Genomic DNA, 18870 nt, shown 5'->3' on the forward strand with positions numbered 1-18870 from the left:
GTAAGGATGAGGTCTCTAGTGTTCTGTGGGGCCACCTTAATTTGAATCTTTCTCTCATCATTGTGTGTTTAATTGGCCTTATTTATATATTTTCTTGTAAACCAACTTCTATAATTGTATATCAAAAAGTGTCAGTCTGTTTTTATGTGTAAGGATGCAACTGTGCTATTTTCATCTTTTAAATAATAGCTTAGTGTATAGATCAAAGCTACAGTAAGAACCACCTTCATAGACAAATGTGTAACACTTATAGTTTCCATTTGTTGTACCAGGCAGAAGCTTTTAAAGTTGTTTGTTTTGTTTTGTTTTTTCCCTAGATAGCCAGTCATTAATAGGAATATATAAAGCTAAAATGAACTAAAAGTTGTTTGTTAGGTTTGCTAATATTAACCTCTTTCTATCTTTCCTTATTCTAGTTCAAGCTCAAATGCCTTTAGTCTGATGATTGCAAACTCTGAACACAATCAGTCTAGCAGTGGATGCAGGTAAATTAATGTGCATATATTTTCAGCAATTTGCATGTATGTAATGCTAAATGCTGAAAAGAAAATAGCGTTGTGTTTTGGTTTTTTGTTTTGTCTTGGCTAAACCTGGAGGAGCCCACAAGAAATCCTATCTTTGATTCTCTTCCTGTCCATAATCAGTAGCGTGTCTTATTAACCACTTGGTTGAATTAGAGCTTTTTGTTGCTGTTCCATGCAAGTTGTGCGATAACCTTTCAAGTCATCTTACTTTGTTTTGATTTGGTAGCTTAACTCTGTAATTTTATTTTTGTGGTTCACTTTGAATATTACTTCAGCTCTAGTGTTTTGTGGTTTGGGGTTTTTTTAAGCTTTTTTTCTTTAAATTTTCTGCTCTTCAGAATTTAGTCTGAAGCCCTTGCCTGGGGACAACCTAGTAGTGTTTTAACATCAGAATTCACCCATTGAGTTGGATGTGTTCTGATGTCCAGCAGCCGTATCATCTGCCTCTCCTGTGTTCCATTCGCCAGGATTCAAGCCTCAAGTCTGTAAGGATAAACCAACATCAGCTGCAGGAATCCCTCTGTATGAACTCTGCTTCTGACCCTGATAGCCTTGAGAAACCTGGTGGCATTGAAGGCTCAAATCTGGACACTTCAGAGTGCCCTACTGTACTTGTTGGCTTTTTTTAAGTCACCTTCTGATCAGGAGACGAAAACCTGATCCTGAGCAGACCAAGGATATCTAGCTATAGTGTACTGACGTTAAGACCCTTATCTACATTTACCTACCTGAAAGTGTTTCTACCTGATGCAGTTCCTAGAGAAGTGGTAAATTAAAATTACCCCTTTGCACCATTTGGTGCTTGATGAACTTATTGTCTGTGTCTGCCTTGCAGGCACCTGGAGCTCTTGTTCCATGCTGTATTTTCAAGTGGAAATTGTGTTCTGGAGTTCATGTTGCTTAGTATCAAAGACAGAGTGAACCAAAGGCATTTCGTAATCTTCCTTTCCCATTGATTCCATTTTCTTCACTGCAAGATTTTTGGGGGGTTACTTAAAACAGTTTTTCTGATACCTCTTTATTTTAAATTTCATTAATAGCTCTCTGCTCAGAAATAAATAGGAATCCAGATGGTACAGTGTTTTCCCCAGCTGTCAGGCACCGTGCTAGAGGGTTACAGAACAGAATCTGATCATCTTCTGGGAATGGGAGACTGAGGATATCTAGAGAATTATCTTTAAAGAAAAGACTAAAATAGGCTAATAAGCTATAAGTTTAGTCTTTCATTCAAAGACTGTTGAGCTTTGGATTCAATACCAGCACCAACCAACTACTTAGCTTAATATCTGTAGGTACCTTTCTTGTTCACTGTCCACATAAAGCAAAATGGAAAGCTCCTATCTTTATAGAACTTGCTTATTCTGTCCTCTGCAAGTCAAGCCTTCCCTGTGGTTGGCTACTGTGCCTGATGCTACTGATCTTTGGAAAAACATTTTTGAGCTGTGTAACTTATTTTCCAAGGAGGCTTGCCTTCTATGTTTGCTGCTGCTGTAGGCTAATTTGGAAAGATTTCTTTTCTTGCAAAACACTCTGACCACTCTCACGAAGCATACTCAGAGAGTACAAAAACAATAGTATGCTCAGTTATTTCATAATCTTTTCCCTTTCTCTTCCTCGCTACTGCCAGCATAGAGGGTTCTTCTATTAACAAGGCCCTGTTTGATTGCATCAGTCCAAACTGTCAAGACACGTAGATGTGATTTGAATATACAACATGAACATAATGTTTCCCAAGGGAGTACTATACTCTTGTTTTACCCCTTGCCATTATTTCTCAGTACAAAATGACCACTGATTAAATGTAATGTAAGCAAGAACAATGTGTATTCTCTAGTACAAGCCAGCTTTGTCACTTTCCAAGCATGTTGGTGAAATACACCCAACACCTGTCAGATGGTTGATCTACCTGCAGAACTTATCAAACTTCCCAGAAAAGTGTTCAGAAATCTGCTTGAAAACTACCTGGAAGCTGAATGTACTTTATTGAGCACTTCAGACAGGGCAGTGCAGTTGCCAAGACTATTGTTTCTACAGTGGTTCTTAGGGTAACTTCTTAGAGACTATGAGCCGTGACAATCAGGTGGTAAGAGAAGACATTCCTTTTGTTGGGAAAGAATTTATTTTTAGGAAGGTTTAAGAAAAGCTCTAGAATCCTCTTGATTGTTGTGACTGATTAGCTTTTAAAATCTACTCCAATGAGAAAGACAACGTGATTTTTCATTTTAACTGCTTCCTACCTACCTGCCACCCATCTTTGTCATCATCCTGCTCCCTTCCCTTACCTCCTTTTCTCTTCCTTTTTGATTTTGTCAGCAGCTCTTAATGGGGAGAGATTATCAGGAACTGTAAAGGCAGGCAATAATTTTCTGACATTGGCCCTGATGATCTCTGTAGTTCTGACCTGTGCTGAGACAGCAGTTCTGAACATGCACCTGAGAAACGTGAATGCAGTTTCTGTCTCCAGCCTCCTCTGATTCTTTACCCTACATATTTAGTCAAGTTTCCTCATCTGACTTAATGTATTGCCATGCTTAACTGGGTTACGTTGTTCCAAGGATTTCTCCATTTGTTTTGTTAACTTGATGCTCTCCCACTGCCATTCCCTTTTCAGGGACCTTTCTTATGAGAACCTGCTTGAACAGGAGGTGAAGACTTGAATGGACCTCCTGCTTCTCTCCTTTGAAGTCCATGAACATTTCTAAGAGTTTGAATTTGAAAGGAACTAAGGAAAATACCACTAAAAGGGGAGGCGGGAGACTGTGGCAAAAATAAAAAAGTTCTCTGGTGCTTGAGTATATGTACTGTTGCACATAACAGAGTACATTTTACAATAAGACTTCAGGTGGTGGTAAATCTTTCATTTTAAATTATTCTAGCTAATTTAAGAATTATTGTAAGTTCTGAATGTTGATACTAAGTACTAGAAAAGTTAATGTGGCTAACTGTACAAATTTAGGTACATGACAAGTGTCAGAGTATATTTGGGCTTCTATGAGGATGGTGTGTCACTTCAAGCATTCAAGTGACATTTTATTTTTTTGTCTTTAATCTTACAGTAGCGAGCAGTCCACTAAAGCCAAAACACAAAAGGAATTGCTGAAAACGTTACAAGAGCTGAAAGCTCACCTTCCTTCTGAGAAGAGAATTAAAGGCAAATCTAGTGTCCTAACGACATTGAAATACGCCCTTAAAAGCATTAAACAAGTTAAAGGTAATCAAGTATGTTACTACCTAGATAATGCTAACCTGGATGAAATTAAATATTTAAAATAGGAATTTAAATGTGGTTGTCTGTGTAAAGCTAAGTTTATTATATTTGAAAACCTCTCTAAACAGATGTTTTCATGGTGTTCCCATTTGTTGGCTCTGTTAACTTGTGGTCCTTTGGGAGTTAAAGCAGATTTCTAGATGCTTGATATTTTACTGATATTTGTTGAATTAGAAAATTAATTTGAAAACAGTTCACAATTTCATACTATTTGACTGTCAAACAGACCAAAACATAGGATCATGCACATATGGATATATTAAAATGGGTAAATTTATTTGGGTTACTGATGAGGAAGCTCTACTGAGGAAAAACTAATTTGCAGTATTACCTAGACTTCCCAACTGCCCATTCTGTGCTTATGCCAAAAAAGATTTTGTCCATTTACTGCTTCCAGGCTGCATGTTTATTGATGAGATTTTAAATTCTGAATGTAAGTTGTTTAATGTTCCCATGTAGCCAATGAGGAGTACTACCAATTGTTGATGATTAATGAATCCCAACCTGCTGGACTCAATGTGTCATCTTACACGGTGGAAGAAGTTGAGACTATAACCTCAGAATACATCATGAAAAATGCGGTGAGTATGGTGACCCAAGTCTACAGTGTGTATTGAAAATGTTTTCTAGAACTAGAATTCTCAGGCATGCCTTCTTTTTACAAGGTAAGACTTGGTAGCTAGGCCAATAAGTTGAAGAAGTTGGCTTTTGCCTTCCAAGGGATGTTGAGTAGAAACTGAACCTTTCCAGATTTTGCTAAGAGCACCTTGATCTAAGCTTTTTTTCTGTCAGTTAGGTGGGAAATAAGTAGTCTAAACTCCTTGGTCCTCTGAATTGTAACTTGTGCTTAGAGGCAATGGTGTGACATATCTCAATGACCATGTGATATAACGCACAGTGAGACATCATTAGTTTTCATTTTAGAACACCTGCTAAAGTTGGAGAGTAACTCTTTCCAAATTTTAGTCAAGGCATACTGTGAATTGTTTCAGCTTATACTCATCAGTAGGGGTTATTTGATGTTTATTTGATGTTTCACCAGTTCTTTGTGTTAGTGTGACTGAAAAGGGATGAAAGCGTTGGAATAGCTGTTTGTTGTGTCCTCTTCTGTGGTATTTGTCTAGTCTTTGCAGCTGTTATAGGCTTACTGTGTGATCCAGTGATACTGTGTCTTCTCGTCTAGATAAGAACAGCTATGATGATCAGCGTAGTTTCTAGCAGTAAAATGATAGTCTGAATGATTTTTTAAAAATAAATAATTTTCCACATTCCCAGTGTTTTAGGGATATATTATGAAGTCTTCAAAAAATAATTGCATCTAAACTTATTAGACTACCTTCCACTATTTTTTTTCCTGAAGCCTCTGCCTGAATGTATGAAGTTCTGAAATCAGTAAAATAGTGGCATGAAGGGGGATGTTCCCTAGCTTGAAGTAGGTGGGTTTTGTTCTATCTATGAATAGTAAAGGTTGCCCACAAAGTAAAATAAATAGGAAGTCTAGAGTACAACCGAGAACTTCAGCCAAATATCATAAATATTGTTCAATTGATCTGAATCATCTGGGTTTGTGAAACTGTTCTGACAACAGCTCTTGATTTTGTGTATAGTGTTAGTGGATGGAGCACTAAAGGTTATGACGCAGGAAACTCTTCTGTGTCAAGAAGAAAAACAACTTGAAATGATACAAGTGGAGTGTGTGTATGGTTTTGTGGGACTTTTTCCACCTGTCTACTCGTTATTTTACCAAGTGGTTTAGAGCACTTTTTTCATTTTGCAGTGGATGGACAAGCTAACATAAACAGCCTTTCACAAAACAGTTGATTTTCATAAATGTAAAATATGCCTGTAACAAGCACAAGCAAAATGTGCAGTTTTATAGCTGGAAGCTCTTTAATTCTTAATTCATAAATTTACTCTGCATCATAAAATTTTAGGCAATGATATTTAGGGCTTGCAACCTGCTGTAAGACGCTTAGTGTCTTTTTCTTATTGCATAGTTCAAAAAGTGTACTGTCTGTGTCTACTTCATAAGCAGATTAATTTTATTTTATTGCTCCCTAAATAGATGCGGTTTAACACTATTTCCTTAATTTTTATTTTGAACTTATTAATGCTTTTATATCTTAAGTGTTTTTCTAAGAAATGTATACTGGATTGAAGAATGTTTTAAACATCTAAATAATTTGAGATTTTTGGTTTTAGGATATGTTTGCTGTAGCTGTTTCTTTGATTACTGGGAAAATTTTGTACATCTCTGATCAAGCTGCTTCTATTCTCCGCTGTAAGAGGGGTTATTTTAAAAATGCCAAATTTGTGGAGTTCTTGGCACCTCAGGATGTCAGTGTGTTCTATACTTCTACTACCCCATACAGATTACCATCATGGAATATTTGCAATAGAGCTGGTGAGTGGTCTCAACAGCAGATATTTCTCTGACCTTCTTTCAGTCATGCAAATATTTGAACTGATTTTTAATATCCTTCCATCTGTCTCCACCACTTTTTGAGGGTATAACACAGATGCATTATTAGAACATCTCTGAACAATACTAGATGTATAACACACTTTTTATAAATCAGCAAGGCTTGTCTGTTGGCTAAAAGTCTTCTGAATATCATCGTTTATTGGTTCTTGTGCCCCTTTCATGCAAATGATGAATGAAAACATAGTAGGTACTCATGCTGAATAGTGGGTTTGCTTTCAAATTTTACTAGCAATCAAATGACCAGAGTTTTTCTTTAAAATTTATTTTCTTCAGATATAAGGGGGATAATATTCTGCCTCCTTCCTTTTAAAATGGTTGATTTGAATACTGGACACCTTGATTACAGTGTAGAAAGATGTACTTCAGCTAGCATCACTGTGCATTCAACCAAGTGTAATCGTATCTCTATTCTTTTAGCCTTAGAAAAATGATGTTAGGCATGCTAATGGTGAAGGATCAAATGTCTTAGGGCACTTGATATTTGTTTGTGGGAGGATTGTTTTACTAGTGTAGGTACAGCTGTTAGGAATTGAAAAATAGCTGCTATTTTAACCAAATACTTGAAATTCAAGGTCTGCTCTAAATGTTTGAAATTCCAATCCATTGTATACTAAGTCTATTAAGTCAGTGTGAACCATATTTAATCTGAAAAAACAATTAGCAATAAATAAATACTAAGTAATGCATACATAAAGCAGGTCGGAAGGGACCTTGTGAGGTCTCTAGTCCAACCTCTGGCGCAAAACAGGGTCAATGGTGAATTCTGACCATGTGATCCTAATTACAGACATTGTTCAGTTATGCAGGTTTTTTTTCTGAAACATTTTCTGTAGTTTTATTGTGTTTGCTTCATATTTCAAATGAAGCTTCAAATTTAAAAAAAGCAGTAAGTGGAACTATGCACACTATCCCATGTATCAGCTGCCATAGAATATAATATCCAAAAATATTGTGCACTGAGGCCTTTGAAAGACCAAAGCTTGCCTTGAAAATTAGTCTGTGGCTACTCTAGAAAAGGAGGGAAATAGGCTTAAAAGGTGGGAGGAAGCCTTAATGAAAAATACTTTTTTTTTTTTTTTTTTTTTTTTTTTTGAGGGGAGGTGGTAAGTGGATTTGATCTACTTGTTCTAGTGCCTTTCTAGGAAAAAGGTCAAATTTTGGGATCCCAGATAATCAAACATTTTTGGTCAACGCTATAAAGTACAGCGGAAAAGCTGATAAGAGTAAACAGCTGAAAATGGAGAACTGTTTAGATATGTTTTTGGCAAAAGGCTTAATAAGCAAGCAGCTGCGATTCACGCGCCAGCCTCAGAATCCGAGTGGTATTCAGATTTAGTTGCTTATGAAGTACATTGTTTAGCAAATACATACAGAGACTTCAGGGAATATAAACTTTTTAAAGGATTCAGCCTTTATCACTTAAGGAAAAATTGTTTTTTAAAATATCATAATCTTGTAGTAATTTGTAACTTGGTATGAAATATGTTTAATATTTCTAGAGTCTTCCACCCAGGATTGCATGGAAGAGAAATCTTTTTTCTGTCGCATCAGGTAAGACAACGATATTATAAAGCTTAGTGTTACATTATGAAACCATGTATGACAAAAGTATTTGGCTTTTATAAGAACCATATGGAATGTAAGTTTCTTACTTTTCCATAATGTGAACATAAGGCAAAACATATGCATGTCCTCTAGTTGATTAAATCCTAGAAGCTACAGAGAAAACTGCAAAGTGATTTCAGGAAGTTGCATCTTGGAAGTTAATCAGTGTGAATATTGACCTTTGCACCATAAAGGAAGCTGATATGGTATCTCCTACTGCTATGGAATGTCTTCAGTTCATGTTAATTGAACTGTTCTGTTCAGCACCTGCTACAGAGTCTCTTTCTTTCTAGAAGACTAATGTCTAATCTTAAATTTATCTCAAGTGTCCCACAGAGAAAGATATATGAGGATAACTTGACTTGTCTCTTTTGCAGTTACTAGATGACACAGTTCCTTTGGTTTTGCTTTTCTTTCTTCTTTTCTTGCCCCTATTCCCTTTAGTTGCTTTTATTTAGGAAATGATGGCAGCTTATTCCATGTTCTTTCTTGTGCACTTTGATTTCTTGCTGCTTATTGCCTCTCTGGTAGCATCTCTGAAAACAAAAATTGTGGATCCTATTACTTAATTACTTTTGGAGTAAAGAAATACTTATCATTAAGGTATGAGTAAACTCTAAAAAAATTAGAGACAATGTACCGCTCCAGAGTGTTGGATTGGATATACTGTAAAAGTACTGCTGGTGTTATTGTAGACTTCATTTGTCCAACTCACATTGGTTCCAAAAGCTTTAGTTTTATAAAGCTGTGCTGTTATAAACTTATTGCCACTGAAATTTTTTTTTTGTCACTGTGTAAATACTTGCTATTTTCATTAGTATGCTTTGGATTCCTATTAAGTAAACCACTGTTATTATAGGTAAGAATTTCTGAGTCTTTGTTCTTTTTAAATCACGATAAATATTGAGTAAAAGAAGGTCTTTATGTTAACTGAGGGGATATAGCAGTCTTCATAAAATCCAACTATAAATTCATCTTTCTGAAGGGTATAATGTCACAGATTCAGATTATTGGATCAACAAAATAACTTAATCTATCTTAGGAGGTGGGTTTTTCTTTTTCCATCAAATTTCCATTTAAAGCAATTGTGCATCTTTTTATTTCAGGCAGTAGAGTGGACAGCGTATTCTTTATTGCAGTTGGTATGCAAAGGGTGCCATCAGAAGTAGCTTCTCTTCTACCAAAAAAAAAAAAAAAAAAGAATTCAGAAAGTTAAGTCCTTGGGTGCTATTTTAGGAGCTATCATGCAGTCCTTGTGTCATGAGGAAATTACAAAGATAAATTAAAACTTTGTTTAGCATAAGATGAATTTGTTGAAATAATTAACTCTGATTTAATTATTAGTGCGGGAAAGGAGCGTGAAAATGAGATTTGCTATCACCCGTTTCGGATGACTCCTTACCTTATCAAAGTGCAAGATCCAGAAATAGCAGAGGACCAGCTTTGCTGTGTGTTGCTTGCAGAAAAAGTACATTCTGGTTATGAAGGTAATACTTTGAATGCACAAAGACTAGTTTGGTTTCCTGAAAGTAAAAGCTGTTCTGTGTTCTGCTACAGGAATTTCCACGTGGTGTAGCACAACTGAATTTCAGCCTAAGCAAGCCAACTATATGAGTTACTGTCACTGATCTCAAGTTTTATTAAAGTGAAAGATAATTGGTTCTGTTCTGTGCCCTTGCTGAGAGCCTGTGAGCTAGCAAGCTGCTTTCCTATATGCTCTTAGACAGACTTTTAGACTTTACTCAGTATTTAATAGAAACATGTACCTGAAGTATTTTATGTATGCAAAAAAACCCACTTGTTAATCTGCTTTTATTTTTCTCTTAGCACCCAGAATTCCTCCTGACAAAAGAATTTTTACAACTACGCACACACCGACCTGTTTGTTCCAGGATGTAGATGAAAGGTAACTTAAAGTATTATTTTTCAATTTACTGATAAGCAAGCTAACCACAATCTTTACAGGTATTTTTAGGATTTAATTAAGATATCTGTATGGGGTTAAAAAACTATGTGACTACTGAAGGGTGTTTAACCCAAGAAAAGTACATCCCCCAATTTTTTCATTAAGCATGAAAACACATTACGGTGTGGCATTCAAGTGGAAAACTATTTGCCTGCTAACAACTTGTTCTTCCATTTTCCTTCCATCTGGGGCAAAACTGTACATAAATTCAATAAATTAAATTTATGGTCAGGAAAATTCCTGTGCTAACAATCATCGGTACCTGTATGAGATTTTTAGGTTTTATTTGTTTTTTAAGTTTGATCCAATTAATAACAAACAACATGCTGCTATCACTTTCTGCTGGCTCACATACAACTAGAGGTGTGTCTCTTAAATGCAACTTTAGATCTTAAAAAAAAAAAAAAAAAAAAAAATATCTGTGTTCTCAGTTCAAACTACAGTCTTCATAGTTCTTGCTGTTGTTGTCTGTATACAAAAACTGCTCAAATGCTGCTGGCTGAAGACTTCACATTGCTTTGACAATCATGGAAGCTGATTAAAGTAAGTATTCACATTTCAGAGTAGAACCAAATATTCTACCTGTGGTCTTAAGGCATACACAGAGGCTCAGGAACTAAGGTGTAAACCAAGCTTTCCTTTAGTCTTCTGAATTGCTTTTGCCTGGTGCATTTCAAAGGATGTTTAGGTGATGGAAACACGAGGTCTATGAAAAGAACGGAAGATACTCCTTCAGAGTTAGGAGCGTACTTGGCTGAGGAGGAGACGATAATCTCAAGAAGCTTTTAAGGACAGGGATGCACTTTGGAATATCGTAGTGTCTTGAAGACTTGACTTGACAAGAGAATTCACTTGTTCCTGAGTTGAAAACACAGGCTACCTTTTCCCTTTCTTTCTCTTCCTCTTCCCTTGTTTTACTTGATATTTTCTTCATGATGGTTTCTGATATGCTATATGTTGGATTTTATTTTAATTTTTTTTCTCCTTAGTGAAAACTAAATTGGCTGCAATAGCAGCATTCTGAGATTCTCCCCTCCTCTTGTTTTTAAGCATTCTAAGAATGCTAAAATTTTCTTTGTAGGTCTAGATGGGGAGGATGTGTCAGAGTAGCAGTATAATGGACAATTTTGGATTTCTGTGGTATCTTTTGGGCGGGAATCTTCTTGTTTCTGAAGAAATAAGCTGTTCTTGGCAAAATCTTAACTGCAGCAGAAGAGAGGGGGATTGGGGAAAAGGAGGTTATTGGGAAGTTTGCTAAGCTGGAGTCAATAAGGTAAAAAAATTACTGTTTGACTTTTGAGACAATTTATCTGCAGAGAGGTCAGGCACATCAGTATTACTGCAGTGCACATGTTTTTATTAAATGAGAATTGCAGAAGGTAGCTATTGAAGATTACTATAGAAGAAGACAATGGCTAATCAGTGAGGATAAGTTTGGATTTTAAGGTACAGCTGTTTTTGGCTAACTTGTGCAGACATTGTGGCTGAGTGTGAAGACTTTCTGCAGGATAGAAGACAATGTAATGCTGACAAACTCTTTTTCCATGGTATGATTTATATAGTCTCTCTAAACAGCTTAAATTGACAAAAGAACTACTTAGTCCAGTATAGTTCTGTTCTCTTAATGGATTTTTTTTTCTCTCTCCCTCATTCCCACACATGCTCCAAGCCAACTGCAACTTTGCAGGGTGGGTTTATCTTTTCAAATAGGCTAATGGCACACTGTAAAGCTTCCTTTCCTCCATGCACCCCCCGCTCATTTATTTCCAGTAGTCACTGAGCAGAAATGGCACGATTACTGAATGGAGAGCTTTGCCCTTATTCTTGGGCTTGGGTGGAATGAGTACAGTAAATCCCTTCTCTATGGCTACTATGGAAGCTTCTTTCCCTTTAGTCTGGTGTTACCACTTATTCTCAAATACCATTTTTGAACGCTCACAGTGAGGGTTGATTACATCTTGGTCTGATACTAGGACTTTGCTTCATTTATTTCTGTTCTTGCGATCTGTGTGGTTGATTTTGCTTTTAATTATTTAACTCCTGAGAGCATTCGCAGCCAAATAAATGTTTGTGCAGATAATATGCATGTGCAGTTTATTACTCTTAAGCTCTCCAGGGTTAGATGGAATACACAAAACAATAGATTCTTAGAGAAAGCGGAGTCTAATATTTAAAAATACACAACTGAATACTTGCTGTCAAGTGAGAATTATTCATAATATAATGCTGAAACTGTTGCCTGACTTGCATAAAATAAAGTTAATTCTGTCATCAGTGTGTGTTCATGGGTTGGAAAAACTTATTTGTCCTAACTCTGCAAGTGGATCTCTGCAGAGAATATGTTAAGTAAAAATAAATATTTTCCTGAAATTAAATGGATCACTTTTGTATATATTTGTCTTTGAAATGTGTTTGATAGTTGATGTGTATGATGGGTGTAAGGAGTTCTATGTGGTTCACAGTGGAGAGATCTTAGTAAATGAATTTAAAGCAGTTTCCTATTTAATTTGCAATAAGAATGTAGAGAGACTTCATATTCATGTTGGTTTGACACTTTAAATGTCATTCTATAAAACACAAACTAAACTTGATGCCTCTCCTCATCAGCCAGTCTTATGCCATGTGTGCATTTGCTTGCATAAAATGAGTTTATTAACCTCAACTGAATTATTTTAAGTTATTCATTATGAGGAAGCATAACGATGCTGAGGTACTGCCTCTAGTAGATAGAAAATTAAGTATTCTCAAATACAGCATTATATGGTCACAGAAATGCTGGTTGGAAGGGACTGCTGAAGGTCTCTGTTCCATCCTCTTGCTTGAAATTAACCCATTGTGTAGTTCTAGGTTATGTCAGCTGTGACCTTGTCTCAATAATGTCTGACAACATCCAAGGACCGAGATTACACAATCTGTATGGGAAACTGTTCCTGTGTTGTACTACTCGCTTTGTTAAAAAACTTTTCCTAACATCCAGCATAAGCTTTCCAGACTGCAGCCCGGGGCCATTGCCCATAGTTTTATTGTCTGGCACCACCAAGAAAATTTAACTCTGTCTTTGTAACTCCTCTTTCCAGTAGTTGTGGGAAGTTCCTGGATCATCCCTTAGTCTCCTCTTCATATCGGAACAGGCAAGCGCAGCTCAGTCTCTACTTATGAGTCTTATGTTCTAGATCCCTGACTCTTCCAGTGATCTTCATATCAGTATAAAAATGAGTAGGGGATTTTTTTTTTTTGCATAGAAGTAACTGAATTTGCATGTTTCTTTATAACTAGTTAATAAATAATAGTTTAAAATTTGATCCTTTTTAGGGTAGGTCTTCTGTTGCAGCACAATTGTAGAGTTTGCCAGGCTTTCATAAAGCAGGTGGCAAAGAATAGGAACAGTGCAAACAAAAACTTGTGTTTTCTTCTACTTCTTACAACATTATTTGTTGACGTCCTAACTGAAGTAATTCAGAGTTGATTGGTATTTTAAACTCCTCTAGTGGCGTAACTTTTCTTACGTGCTTTGAACTTGGCAGCATTTTTAAATGTCAGTATGTCAAAACGATATGATTTGGTATGAGTTTCATGGCAGTTTCAGCTTCGTAAAGTTGTTGCTTTAGATCATCCACAAGCTTTTAAGACTCATTATTTAACTAATTGCTTCAATAATAAGGCATTAGTTGCTATCCTTGTTTTCCCCTGAATATCTCAGCCTCTTTTCCAGAAGGGTATGTTTGTTTTGGGAGACTGATCTAATTCCAGTGGGTTACTGGAAGTACAGTGTTGAAGGCATTTGTCCCATAATGCTTTTGAGTTCTAACACAACACAGATCCTGTGTCTGTGGCGCACTGTGGCTAAGCTCTTCATTAAAGCTATTCGGATACTTGAGTGTCTTTCTGCTTCTGGGCCTTTGTCAGTGAATGGGCCTGGTGAATGGGGGAGGGTATACAGCACTCTGGGTTCACAAGGTGACTTGTTGGCATCTGACAACTTCTGAAACGTTACTGAGTAGTATTGACTTAATGCATTTATTTTTTTCCAAAGCATATTTTTGGCGGTTAGCTTTCGGGGTAAGGTGCAAACTGACATTTTGTGAACTTTCACTCTTTCTCCTTGATATGAATACTTTGTGATCAATGAAAATTATTTCATCACATAAATTAATTGTCCATATCATTAGAAGTGGTCATTGATAATGTGCAGGAATTTGGTAACATTACTTTTAATTCTCTATTTTAGTTAATAAGCTTGCTTCCTTTCAGCTCTTTTATGAGTTGAACTCTTAGCCTGCCTGTGAGAAAGCTTTATGGAGTCCTAGTCAACTACTAGGACTCCATACTACTAGTCCTATTACAACTGCTAGCAACAACTGTTGCTAATTCAGCTATAGTAATCCTGTGATCCTTAGCCTTGGCTTGCAGTGCATAGATTGGGGTACTATTTACCTTCATGAGAGTTTTACAAGACTAAATTAATGCTCTTTTAAGGTAAGTATTTATCCTCTAGAGCTAGGCAGCCTAGAAAAGACAGAACTGCTGTAGCAGACTCCTTGATTTGGTCTGATCACGTTGTTGTGTAAAATTACCCAAAAAACCCAACCACCCCACAAATAAACAAAAACGCCCTTGTTCAAAGAGTACTACTGCTATTAAGTTGGCACTGCTATTTCCCCAAATTTAAACTTAAAATTATTAATTCTTTTTATAATAAAAAGAGCAAAGAAAACATAAAATGGAAACATTTTAAAGATTAAATATACATTTATTCCACTTGATTTTTATTTTTCTTTGTTTTTCTTTCCCCAGAGCAGTACCTCTGTTGGGTTACCTACCTCAGGACTTAATAGGAACACCAGTCTTGGTGCATCTTCACCCAAATGACAGACCCTTAATGCTAGCAATTCACAAAAAAAGTATGTAACCTCTTACTGTGGCAGAAATGTAATTTTTTTTTCTAAAAGTTAATAATAATGACTACAAAGACCTCAGCAAGTAGGAGGTGAAAATTAATTGTGACTATGAACTTTTCTGCAAGTAAATACTGAATCCTTTACTCTGCAACTTGATTCTTAATACAAATAGATGAAAATGAGTAATCACTCAGTTTTGTGTTTGATATGAAGCATATGTGTCTGCTGTAAGCAAATTGACTGTAAATGAATATTTCATACATAATTTTCTTGAGAATGCAACGATAGAAGTTGTCATACTTTAAATGATAGTCTTTCTTATTTCAGAGAAGAAACTAAGAAGAGCCTTTCTGGCAATGTTAATTTGTTAAACTTTGAAAATGTAAAGCTGTTTCTTCAGTCATCTTTAGCTTGTTGTGTTCTGAAGATTATTTTCTTGGCATAGTCCAGTAAATTATAAGGTCTGCTTATTTTGGTAGCCCAGCATTTCTAAATGTGTAGATATATCTGGTGTTTGTTCCTTCAAATATCATCTTCCTCCTTTGCAATTCATTGTAAAATCCTGAATCATTAAGTAGAATTGTGCAATTATTAATCTGAAACTTCTTTTTGAATCGTTCATTACAGTACTTCAGTATGGAGGACAGCCTTTTGACTATTCACCAATCAGGTTTTGCACTAGAAATGGAGATTATATAACCATGGACACTAGCTGGTCCAGTTTCATCAACCCTTGGAGTCGAAAAGTTTCATTTATTATTGGAAGACACAAAGTTAGGACGTAAGTCAATAAACTGTTGGGACTTTTAACATTTTATTTATTTATTTTCCCTCCCCTCAGGCTTGCATAGTGATTCTTAAGAAAGACAAGGCATTGGGGGGGGGGGGGGGCATCACACATACAAATTGCTTCCTTTTTAAATTTGGGGTTTGTGATGTTGTAACGCTTTAAAAAAAAAAACTTTGAAAACCTTCAAATTCTGCCAGTACTGTCAAGAGTTGCTTCAGAAGAAGGAAGTCATGCTCAAAGTGAGTAAGGGTGTGTATTTTATCTGATTCAAAGATTGTAGATGCAATAGAATAAGCATCAGATTCTGTTTACTATGTATAGATGGTAAATTGAAGTTGTGATCTCTCTGTGATTGAAGTACTTGCATTTGTAGTGAGCTGGGATATGTTTGGTTTATGCAGGGGTCCCTTAAATGAAGATGTCTTTGCCGCTCCCAACTATACAGAGGATAGAATCCTTCATCCCAGCGTTCAGGAAATCACTGAGCAAATATATCGGCTATTATTGCAGGTACAGCATGTGCTTTAATGTTACCCTCTTCATTTCCCACTGAAGAAAGGGCATCTATCTTTGTGTGACGTTTTGTTTAGCTGTCCTACTGTACTGGAATTTCTGGCTACAATCCTAGAAATTACTCACACTCATGATTACCAGGCAAGACTTGCTAAAGTATGTTAAATCTCCAGTTGGTGTATTAAGGATTTCATGCAGCTATGGAGTCCTCACAAAAAAAAAAAACAACCCCCAAACAAACAAAAAAACCCAAAAAACCCCACTAACCTAAAATAAATCCTTTTTTCCTCACGTGGAATTACTGCTAACAGTTTCAGTTTTATTTAAAGCTGGTGTGCTGAGATTGTGTGTGTGTCTATATATATTTTTTTGTTGTTGTTGTTGTTAACAGCCTGTACACAACAGTGGATCCAGTGGCTATGGAAGTCTAGGTAGCAATGGTTCACATGAGCACTTAATGAGTGTGGCATCCTCCAGTGACAGCACAGGAAATAATAATGAAGACTCTCATAAGGATAAACCAGTAGGTTTGGTTTTTCTTATTCAAGTATGTGGCACAAAACAAATTAGTAAAAGTGGAGTTTTTTACTTTTAGAATAACTTTCAAATTAGGTGTGGAAGAAAGTATAAGGAAAAAGTCATCTTTCTTTTTTGTTTATCATGGAAAAAACCCTTTCTGTCTAGGAGAATAAACATTTCTGGTGTAGGTGAAGTCTCAGGGTACTGAAGCACAGTTATAGGCATGAAAGTCAGTGTGTATAAAGAATTTAAGCCTGTACAGTGTGTTAACTTTAATGTCTGTTACATATTATATGCTGAGTTTCTGGGAAAACCAACTGGATATTTGAAAACAGTTTCTTGTGGGAGGGGGAAGTCTGTAATTACTGTTTTCCCAAATGAAACTACAATGATAAAATGCCGCAATACCTGCATAACCAAGTGATAGCTTGACCTTGATCACTTTTTATGTTGCAAAAATACGCTATATAATATGGAATGAAATAAATGGAATGGAATGGAATAAAAATTTTTTTGAGCTTAAAACTTAACTTTACCATAGATTGGGTCACTGCTACATCTAGTTGATAGTGAGATGTAACTTCTTAAATTCCATTAGTCTGAACAAAACAGCGGCATTAAATTTGTGTCTATGCTTAACAGAACTATTCCATAGGCAAAGTAAATCAGATGGACAGTAATGTACTGAATGTGGATGCAGTCAAAGGAACTGCACCTTTTAACATCTCTAGTCATTTTGGCTTTCCTGTTGTTCTTCCCAAATCTGTTGTAGCTCACTGAGTTGCGTTTCATTCTGAAAGCCAAAATTTTCCTTTACTAAGTTGTATTGCTTATAGGCTAATTCTCTCAAATCTGATTTCTGCTTCTGTGATCAGGCATGGCAGACTGCTGCTGTTGCCAGGGTGGTCACTTTCCTGGCTTTCAGTCCTTAAACACTAGTGGCTTAAGTAGATGAAGTCTCTGGATTTTTTTGTTTAATAGATAGTACATTTCAGAGCTATGCAGAAAAGTAATGTTTAAGGACATCTTGGTTTTGAGGGAAATAGATACCTATCTTTTCTTCACTGTTTCCACAGATAGTGAAGACTGTTATAGGATAGTTCTATAACATCCTGTCAGTGCTTGGTTAAACTTCTAGCACAAAAAGTTCTCAGTCTTAGCAGCAATATTTTGTTTATCAAGTGATACTCTCCCCCCCCCCCCCCCCCCCTTGTAATGTATCTCTATTTTCCTATCCAAGTCATCCAACCATATTAAACAAAATACAGAGTAATTGTGTACGAAAAACATACTTTAAATTTCTCCTCTTTCCAATTCCCAAAACTCTGCTGCTGCACAATAAAATTCTATACATCAGGATCTCTCTTGTGATCAGACAAGATTAACTATGCTTAGATTTAGTCTACGGAGGAATCACTATGCATGATGTTTTATGTCAGAATTTTGCAATAACTCTTTTTAATGACCTGCTTTCAGGAGGTTTGTCAAGATGCTCGTAAGGTTAAAAATAAAGGACAGCATATTTTCACTGACAATAAAGCAAAACTGGAATATAAGAGAGAGCCTTTTGCAGGTAAGACATTAGCAAGTTAATTATGTATTAGTCTATTGTGCTGGTGCCTCATACAATACAACAGTAGGATTTGTTTCTAGTTTAGTTCTAATCAATGCATAAAGATAGCATTTTTATCAATTAAAATTATATTGTCCTGTGTCTCTTCACTGTGTTCAGGAAAGTAGTGTTCAACTATGTCTGAATTGATAATGGTATAACACACAGTTAAGGCATGTCCTAAAGCTGTTGTTGTGAACTACCTTAATTGTAGTTCATGTTTTCATACAAGTCAAACATCATCTTTTCTGCTAGGTGGAGGAAAATGTTATGGATGTTGTCTTTTCTGTTTGCATTGTAACCTCAGGAATTTTTAAGATGATAAATGAAAATCTTACTAATGAGATTTAAATTCTGGATACATTAATAGGTTATTCTTCTAATAATTTGTTATAACTTATAGGCACTAGAGTTGTCCTCATACTGAGTGTGTTTCAACTTTAATGATATGGATTCTCTTAGAGCCATAATATCTATTCCCTTTGGATCCACCTGCATCAACCTAACTAAACTTCACACCTCCAAGAATCCATAAGGACAGGAAAATACTTACACAGTGTTCATCTATTAGTGTGCAAACCTCTTACTTGCTTTACAGCGGTTAACTTGTGACCTGTTAAGAAATATGTATAAATGAGAACTTTTACTGTTGCTCTTAGGGGAATTTGCAAGGATTTAATACCATAATTG

At 36.0% G+C, this 18870-nt stretch overlaps 1 protein-coding gene across 15 annotated transcripts in view; it reads left to right on the forward strand.

Moving 5' to 3' along the window:
• PER2 (period circadian regulator 2) overlaps positions 1-18870 on the forward strand; it is a 51991-nt gene that overhangs the window by 19300 nt on the left and 13821 nt on the right. For 13 of the 15 annotated variants that reach the window (XM_075507411.1, XM_075507421.1, XM_075507415.1 and 10 more), the window contains 12 exons: positions 417-485; positions 3581-3735; positions 4252-4373; positions 5995-6196; positions 7777-7828; positions 9227-9369; positions 9710-9788; positions 14643-14749; positions 15374-15527; positions 15938-16046; positions 16441-16572; positions 18045-18141. In XM_075507411.1, the coding sequence (XP_075363526.1) occupies positions 417-485; positions 3581-3735; positions 4252-4373; positions 5995-6196; positions 7777-7828; positions 9227-9369; positions 9710-9788; positions 14643-14749; positions 15374-15527; positions 15938-16046; positions 16441-16572; positions 18045-18141 (1421 nt within the window). Of the gene's footprint in view, positions 1-416; positions 486-1019; positions 1292-1325; positions 2966-3580; positions 3736-4251; positions 4374-5994; positions 6197-7776; positions 7829-9226; positions 9370-9709; positions 9789-14642; positions 14750-15373; positions 15528-15937; positions 16047-16440; positions 16573-18044; positions 18142-18870 lie in introns of those variants that run through there. The other 2 variants (XM_075507425.1, XM_075507426.1) reach the window with 2 other exon arrangements.

The sequence above is a fragment of the Mycteria americana genome, chromosome 7 (assembly GCF_035582795.1).
Source record: "Mycteria americana isolate JAX WOST 10 ecotype Jacksonville Zoo and Gardens chromosome 7, USCA_MyAme_1.0, whole genome shotgun sequence".
NCBI classification, from domain to species: Eukaryota; Metazoa; Chordata; class Aves; order Ciconiiformes; family Ciconiidae; genus Mycteria; species Mycteria americana.